The sequence below is a fragment of the Xyrauchen texanus genome, chromosome 31 (genome assembly GCF_025860055.1).
Source record: "Xyrauchen texanus isolate HMW12.3.18 chromosome 31, RBS_HiC_50CHRs, whole genome shotgun sequence".
Classification (NCBI taxonomy): domain Eukaryota; kingdom Metazoa; phylum Chordata; class Actinopteri; order Cypriniformes; family Catostomidae; genus Xyrauchen; species Xyrauchen texanus.
Window position 1 is genome coordinate 14,315,777 of NC_068306.1, and position 9,317 is coordinate 14,325,093.

Here is a 9,317-nt window from a genome sequence, read left to right on the forward strand (position 1 = left end):
TGTCACTATTCCCCTTCCTCTCTTCTCTCCTCAGTTATCCTCAAGTGAAAGTATTCAGCAGCAGTTAAGTTTTCTGAATAAACAGTTGTTGCTTATGGGAGAAGCTCATAAACTGTGTGTTCAAGAGCTGCAGCAGACTGGACCAGACACTAGCAAGGTAAATAAACATTCACATCAGTCAACGATAAGACCAACGTCATCCTAGCATAACTGCAGCTCTCATTGTCATTTTCTCACTCTCTCTATCTCCTCTTCTTATATTTCTTCCTTTCTCCCATTCTCTCTTGTAGGAGGTGCAGATGCTGCAAACATCTTGGGGGAAGGAGACGGAACGTCTGAAGCAGAGTTTGTTATTCCAGAACCAAAAGTTGGATGCTGCTCAGCAGAGAGTGGCAGAGTTGGAGTCACAACTCTCCAAGAAAGAGCACCTGATCGTTGAACAAAAGAAGTTCCTAGAAGATGTCAAGGCCCAAGCCAAGTATGAGAGCTCTGTATCTGTCTCACAAAGCAACTGCTGTTTGACCACAAAAGATAGAATTATGCACTTCTTGATAAGTGTATTAGATTGGCGATCAGATCAAATTAAATTTATGTGAACGTGTGTGAATTTTTTGTAATCATTGCCAGCTGATTCTCTGAGGTTATCTCAAATATGTTTTGCATTTATTCTTTTATGTGTAATGTACTGTACTTCCATTTCCATTCTAGCCTCAGCATTGTCTCACTATCTCACTCTATGTCTCTCAGAGGGGAACTGCAGGCCTCTGAGATCAGGTATCAGGCCCAGCGGCATATAACTCTTGCACTGCAGACTGAGTTGTTGCAACTGTACAGCAGACTGGAAACAGAAGGCTCCTCTGTCACTGCTTCAGCCTCACCAGCAGAGGGTGCCACTGATCCCCGCAGTTCTGCAGAGTCTAGGTACTTTCTAAATCATTGTCATTCGAATAGGTAGGTAATTTTGATGCATAGCGCTTTTCACAGTGTACATTGTTTCAAAACAATTTGACAGAAATTCATGCCTTAATGCAGTGGTTTTAAATATGTGGGGCACACTTCCCTTTAGCTAAAGGAAGATTTACCCATTCTCAAATATATTCACTTTCACACTCTCAAATTAGCCGTGGTGAAAATACACGAAAGATCCAATGAAGTCTGTTTGCAATATCTGCTTATATGGTGTGTTCACTGCATATTGCTTATGTTAACTTGTTATGACTTGAAATATAGTGCATCAGTGGAGGATAACTTTTATGGTGCTTTTTAAGCCTGAAATACAGAATGAATATCCTCTTATCCCTCATCCATTTCTTCCAAGTTGGGCTGGGCAAGATGTTGAAAATTAACAATATAATGAGATAATTTTGCAGACGAATATTTGGCCATTAAGTTTCGTAAAGAATGCATCAGTAGACTAATTTCACAATCCTTCAGCGCTGCACAGTTACTCAAAATAACATCAAATTGCGAGTTGGTCATATGTGATTATTAATCCACAAAAGGCTGCGATTTAAAGACAGATGTTCTATGTGTGTTTCAGAACAAACCGTTGACACGCTGATCTTTGTGCATATGCATGGTGGTGCTCTCAGATCAATTCACGTGCATTGTGAAATCAAAGTAATGCAGGTTCAAGCATTCATGCAATTCCAAACATTAGAAAGTTAACAGAAAGAATAACAGAATCGATTACAGTGTTTCAGGAAATGCAGAACATTGTAAACCGTCAAATACACTAGCATTTTCTGTGTTGAAATATAAGCTCCTTGTGAATTTGAAATAAATACGACATCACGTTCGGTGTCAAAATAAAAGCCCCAGGTTGAGGTGAAGTAAATGGGACAGAAATATATTACTTTTGTATAATGCAAATCTAATTATCAGAATAATAATGATAATTCAGCATTCTATAATAATAATCAACCTGATGTGCCCCACAGTAAAAATATAGTATTATGCAATGTTCAGCTGGGGTTTCAAAAATAAGTCAGTGAAGTAGCTTTGCACACCTTTTCATTACAAAAATGTGTTAGTAAAACCATATAAAGGTAAATAATGCTTTTTATTAAGCTTCTGTCTATGCTTCTATCATTGTAAATGAAATATAAATATAAAGTGCATATAAATGAATATGATTGAGTTTCATTCTCCCTTGTGTTTATTTAATAAAAACGAATTATTAGATTTTTACTTAATGTATTTTAAAATATTGAATCTACTTGCTACAATGGCTGTTTGGATGAAATGATGGTTCCTCTGATTTGAAAAAACAAAATGTTTTGAGCCATTTTAAAGCAAACACAATTATCTTGATATATATTGAATATTGTCAATAGGCTGAAAAATATTGATGTAATTTTTTAAAACATATCACCCAGCCCTACTTCCAAGGATAAAAAATTATATATGCCATAAGGACTTGTGGGTAAATGATGATAACATTTGTATTTTGATTGAGCTATTCTTTTAACATTGCTCCTGCAAGCAGTATTACTTTTTATTTAATCTATTTTAAATATAAATATTAAATGCATAAATATTTTATGTATTTGTACACGAAATGTAAATGTATACATAATGTATACAGAAAAGAACAAACAATATATATTTTTTTGCAAATTTTTTTCATTATTCATCAGAAAGAGTGACATGAAAAAATATATACTGTGTGTGTGTGTGTGTGTGTACATATAATTTGTATATTGTATATTTTTGCGATCAGATTATAGGGTTAGGAGAGAAACCAGATGAATATTAATCATGTGAAGTTTTACTGTACATAGTATAGTTTGAGATTCACTATATATATATATATATATATATATATATATATATATATATATATATATATATATATATATATATATAGTTTGAGATTTTTATTTGATAACCTGTTATAAAAATGTTGGGCATAAATAGTCTCTTTTGTGTGATTTCATTATTTTCTAGCAACATACAATAAATGAACAAAGATTAATAAACAAAGAATTCATGATGTCCTAGGTTAAAGATCTTGGCACAATCTTTCCTTGATATCAGAGTTTTAAATACATAAAAATATTTGGATTCTTACACTCAAAATAACTAACAATCACAAACACTGTTTCTGGTTTCACAGTGTCATCGTGGTGGACCGGCCAGTGAAAACATCCACCAAAGAGGATGGCAAATCAACTAAGTCTCCACACGGCAACGGCTGCACTTTATCAACAGGGTGCCCGAAGACCAGCCTGTCCTTGGCCACCTCTGTAAACGGCAATCGAAACACCCCCCACCTGTCCTAGTGGAACCGCCCCCACTCCGTCCTCATTCCCTTCTGGGGCCCCCGGGACCTCTGGTCCACACTGACACCCCCCTCACTGTAGGCTCTTACCCCAGCGCCAAGAGCTTTCTTGGCATGCGAGCGCGAGAGCTGTTCCGCAACAAAAGTGAGAGCCAGTGCGATGAGGACGAAGACCCTCCTCCACGTCTCACTGGCCTATCACAGGGCCTGAAGACTGAGCTCTGTGTGGAGCTGGCAGCAAAGAGTACACCCAGTGCTACCAGCTCCAGCTCTGCGCAGAGCTTCACGCTCACCACATCTGCTAAAGAAGCTCAGCCTGATGCTCAGAGAGCTAATTACCGAGATACATTCGGCTCAAGATGCCCAGTGCGACCCAGACAGCAACCGTTAAGAATCATAGACTATAATGAAGGTCACCAGGAGCACAGCTAAAGTTATGGAAAACATTGAAAGAGAGACAGGAGAGAAAGTAGAGGAAATCTAAATCAGACTTGGTGTGTGGGGAGATGCGAAAATTTAGATACTAGAGTGTAAGGCAAGACTCCTAATTCTCAGTGTTATCTGTCTCATTTCCACAATCAGACAACAGGATTTGGAGCCACTAAATCAGCAAAACTGGAAAAGTGGAAAGCATGGACTAAAATCATTCATAAAAATATTTCGAAGTAAATTATCATATTCAATTTTATTTAACAATTGACATAGGATTCATGAATAATTTTTACTAATTCGATCTGCTCATGTTTTGTGAATAAGGCCCTATGTCTTTTAGCGAGCCCAATTTATTTGCCATCATAATTGTCACTTTTACATCTTTTATTGTTGTTTTGCTAATTTATCAGCACCCTTTAAAAGAACCAAGTTACTGTTGCAGCACATGGAAGCTTTGAGTTTAGTCTATTAGATGCAATATTATTAATTCAGTTGTAGTGAAAATACAGCGCTTACACCTTCCCAACTCATCCGCACAGAGCTGAATGTTTGTTTGGAAACCAGTTGGTGGATCTTTCTTTTTGTGCCATGCAGGAGTCTTTTATAAACCATCACATCAGGTTTTACCATGAGACATGCCAAGTGAAGTGCATTTTTATTTGCTGAAATCATGTGTTTATTTACAGTGTTATTGTGTGTATGTATGTACGATGTCTGTTTGTGTGTATGATGTATATGAGAGCCCACCAGTGGTATGAAAGTGATGGCTTGTATCCCAGACTCGGGCTAAGACTAATTCTGGGTTAAACTGCAGTTTATATTCATCATGGAAAACCTCTTTTAGTCATGGAATCGACTTAAACTGGGTCTGGGAAGTGGACTCTAAATGTTACAGCTACTGTAAGAGGATGGTCCGTCGTGTTTTTAGGAGCTTTTTATATGAATAGTATTTTTTAATTATTTATTTTTTGCCCTATATTGCTTTTGCATGACAAACAGAATTTTAAGTTGATTTTGGGAGAGTATTACCAGCCACTCACCAAATTTGGCCATAAAAGTGGTCTTATCATTGGCCATAACCATGGCTGGGTTTAAGGGGTCTGCTTTGCCCCCCTAGATTTTCCTTGTGCAAATCCCCCCTTCTCCGCACCCCCAGTCGGACAGCAAAACGACCAAGTGGGACTATATTGCCCCCCCAAAGAACACAACCTAGTACTGCCCCTGGCCGCAACTACAGACAAACTTCATTCCGATCTATCTAGCCACCAATCGAGTGGTCAGCTTTTCAAAGCGTACACTTTTGACAGCGAGACCTTACTGACGCATTTGACGCATGCTTGACAGACACTACAACTGCTTTGTGATACTCTTTAGCACAGTTATTGACAGGCGCATTTACAGATGCAGACTGTGAAAACAGCACTGCACACAGACAGTACACGCATGCTTAGCTGATGATGAAACTGGCGGCACGCGCTCTGTGCACGAGACATAGCTGTACGCGAAGTACACTTTGGCCGTAAGAATTTTATCCTTCTATAATCCCTTTGGAGATATTGTAAGTGAAATCTACATGTTGACCATCATCAAACCTTATCCTAACAGTCACTTTTCAAATAACAGTCAAACATGAGTCAGTTCTGTTTGACAATACCAATCTTCAGTCTGAAGGTCAATATCATAATACATACTCCCTTAGAGCTCTGCAGTATAAGATCCACCAAAACTGTAGACATGAACTGGATAAGAAACTTTTCTTAACCTTGTTTGTGTTTGTTCTGCCACATCCTGGCACTGGTGTGGTTTTTGATGACTTACCAGCTTTGGTAACCTGTCTGTAACCGTCTCACTTCAACACACTGCATTTGTTTTGAATATTATTACTAATTTTACACTTTGAGTGCCAAATACAATATTCTTTATATGTTCTGGTTTTGTTGTATTACTCACGCCCATCTATTCTTATATTTATTTCCATAGAGGGGTATCTACGAGACAAAAGTTCTTTATCAGTTGGCTTGTTTGATCAGAAAGGTCTGAGCTGAAAGTGGGTGGACTGTAGTGATGATAACTGTATAACACCAAATAGAGTGTAAAATGACACAGAATCTCCACAAGATAGTCAAGTTGACAGTCAAAGACATCATTTATGAATTGTAACCAAATCCTGTTGTCTCCTTGAAGTCTCTGCTGTTCCTTCTGCCTTGCTATCTAGAGCATGTACACAACAATCCTCTTTTAATGCCAACAACAGGAACTATGTCTTAACAAGACACAAGGTACAATCAGTTTGAAATTAAAGGAACGTATGAATCTGAGCTCCATCTCTGGAGATGAAAGGTTGGGGGAGGAAAGGCAAGGTTGGTTAGAAAAGGTTCTTAAAGCAGTTGCTTGTGTTAACTGTGAATGACAAAAATAAACAGTCTTCAATGTTTTGCACTACAGATTGGGGCTTGTTTGGATTATTTTTCTTGGCACTTAAGTCACACAAAAAAATTATGAAAATTGCATTAGACATTACTATCAAAGTGGCATCTGCACAACAATTGTGTAAGCCCTAATGCTGTAATTACTGGAATTAACTTAATTTAGCACAGCTTGAAATGTCAAGTATCTAAAATCATAAAAAAAAAAAGAAACATCCTCACTTTCAACTGCTTTTATTTTCAGCAAACTTACCATGTGTAAACATTTGTATGAACATAAAGATTCAACAACTAAGACAAACTGAACAAGTTTCATAGACATGTGATGAACAGAAATGGATTAATATGTCCCTGGGGTTGGGGAGTCAAAATCAAAAGTAACAGTCAGTATCACTAGTGGCCACCAGCTGCATTAAGTACTGCAGTGCATTTCCTCCTCATTGGACTGCACCAGATTTGGCAGTTCTTGCTGTGAGATGTTACCCCACTCTTCCACCAAGGCACTTGCAAGTTCCCGGATATTTCTGGGGGGAATGACCCTAGCCCTCACCCTCTGATCAAACAGGTGCCAGACGTGTACAATGGGATTGAGATCCGGGCTCGTCGCTGACCATGGCAGAACCCTGACATTCCTGTCTTGCAGGAAATCACGCACAGTTCGAGCAGTATAGCTGGTGGCATTGTCATGCTGGCGGATCATGTCAGGATGAGCCTGCATGAAGGGTACCACATGAGGGAGTAGAATGTCTTCCCTGTAACGCACTGAGCTGAGACAACAAGCTCAGTGCGATGATGCTTTGACACACCGCCCCAGACCATGACGGACCCTCCTTCTCGATCCCGCTCCAGAGTACAGGCCTCGGTGTAAAGCTCATGCCTTCGATGATAAACGCGAGTCCGAACATCACCCCTGGTGAGACAAAACTGCATCTCGTCAGTGAAGAGCACTTTTTTGCCAGTCCTGTCTGGTCCAGCGAAGGTGGGTTTGTGCCCATAGGCGACATTTTTGCCAGTGATGTCTGGAAAGGACCTGCCTTACAACAGGCCTACAAGCCCTCAGTCCAGCCTATTGCGGACAGTCTGAGCACTGATGGAGGGATTGTGCATTCCTGGTGTAACTCGGGCATTTGTCGTTGCCATCCTGTACCTGTCCCGCAGGTGTGATATTCGGATGTACCGATCCTGTGCAGGTGTTGTTACACATGGTCTGCCACTGCAAGGATGATCACCTGTCCTTCCTGTCTCCCTGTAGTGCTGTCTTAGGCGTCTCACAGTACGGACATTGCAATTTATTGCCCTGGCCACATCTGCAGTCCTCATGCCTCCACGCAGCATGCCTATGGCACGATCACGCAGATGAGAAGGGACCCTGAGTATCTTTCTTTTGGTGTTTTTCAGAGTCAGTAGAAAGGTCTCTCTAGTGTCCTAAGTTTTTATAACTGTGACCTTAATTGCCTACCGTATGTAAGCTGTTAGTGTCTTAACGACCATTCCACAGGTGCATGTTCATTTAATTGTTTATGGTTCATTGAACAAGCATGGAAAACATTGTTTAAACCCTTTACAATAAAGATCTGCAAAGCTATTTGGATTTTTATAAAATTATCTTTAAAATACAGTGTCCTGACAAAAGAAAGTTTCTTTTTTTGCTGAGTTTGTTCCTTAAACCTATCTTAAAAATCTATAGACATTTGTTAATCAAATGATTAAGTACAAAATTGAGTCTATTGGGAATACCCATAATGCCTTGCTCTTGAGTTATTTAATTATGTTTCCTTGGTCAAAGGAAACTTATGGGAGCATTTTAATAGTTGTTATTTAGGTTTTAGCTCTTTTGTAATATAATTATTGTTTTGTTGCAAATATATGTATCATGTGATGTCACCAGGGTTATCTGTGTCCCCTTTGGTCAAGTTGGGTCCTGTTAACTCCATTTCAGTGCGCTTTGTGCATGTTCAATTGAAATATAGGTATATATGCATTTCAGTGGAGTATTAAGTTTATATAATGATTGACTTAGAATCGGTTCTAATCTTCTTTATTTGAGCTGTGTTTTCATGATATAAATTTGAGTCAAATCAACTCAATTTAAGTAGAAACAACAATATTTAAGTTGCAAATCTGAATTACGTCTGCTTGCATGTAGTTACCTTAAATAGTTATGTTTATTCTATATGATCACCAAGTGAACAAAATTACACGTTTTGGAGACATCATTAATTAATTGAGTAAAGTCAACTTAATAGGGTTTTCAGTTTAGACCTTTTCTTAACTTAATGTTTCTTAGCCATTTTGCAGTTATTTTTGCTGTATGTTCAACTAATGCTTGACAAACAACAAGTGTCCAAATACTGACCACTTTATTAGGAACATCTGTACACCTACTTATTTATGTGATCTGCCAATCATAAATATACGGGTCAGGAGCTTCAGTTAATGTTCACATCAACCATATTGATGAGAAATTATTAGAGCAAATCCGGTTTGGGGTAATTTTTTCATTTTACTCTTTAATTGTGAATAAATAATTATTTCTGAAGGACAATGAAAGGAAACTGCAAATGTAATTAAGGATTTTTCTACCTTCAATAAATGTATTTTGGAACAATGTATTGGTGGGCCCTGGGTTTGGTCTAGTTTGGCCAATTACCCCACCCTGCTCAAAAACCAATTAAAACGATAATTGGCCCCGGGGCCTTTGCAAGTCATAATCCGTCCCTGCATTATTGAGATATAATCATTTAAATGCTTTCCTTTTTTACTTCAGTGTATAAAACAAAAAGTGACAAAGTGACTCAGAATGGCAGAGCATGTTACATCTTTTAAGGTGACTTTGAATCAGCAGTATCAGTTGTTTTATAATTTAACATTATTTATCCACCTAAATGGTGCACATATTTGGGCAAACAAATTTCTATTGCCAAGAAGTCACTAATAAAACACCTTTTGACAGCACCATTTCCAATATATAAAATATCTAACTTAAATCTTAATTTCTTAAAAGGAAGCATAACATTAATTGAGAGTCTTCAGCCATCCGATAGACAGGAAGCGATCATTCAGACATCCACCACTAGAGGGCAGTGTTGCTCTTGTTCAGCCCATCAATCTACAGGCGCAGCCGAAGCGCTGTTGACTCACCTGAGAGCAACCGTAATGGCCCAAAGCACATCTAG

The 9,317-nt window shown here is 38.4% G+C and overlaps 1 protein-coding gene across 1 annotated transcript in view; it reads left to right on the plus strand.

The window, feature by feature from the left end:
- LOC127625242 (hamartin-like) overlaps nucleotides 1–7,693 on the plus strand; it is a 31,378-nt gene extending 23,685 nt beyond the window's left edge. The window contains 5 exon segments of the mRNA XM_052100402.1: nucleotides 35–157; nucleotides 291–478; nucleotides 748–921; nucleotides 3,119–3,264; nucleotides 3,267–7,693. Coding sequence (XP_051956362.1) covers nucleotides 35–157; nucleotides 291–478; nucleotides 748–921; nucleotides 3,119–3,264; nucleotides 3,267–3,715 — 1,080 coding nt within the window. The 3' untranslated portion in view covers nucleotides 3,716–7,693.
- Nucleotides 7,694–9,317: the final 1,624 nt, after the last annotated feature.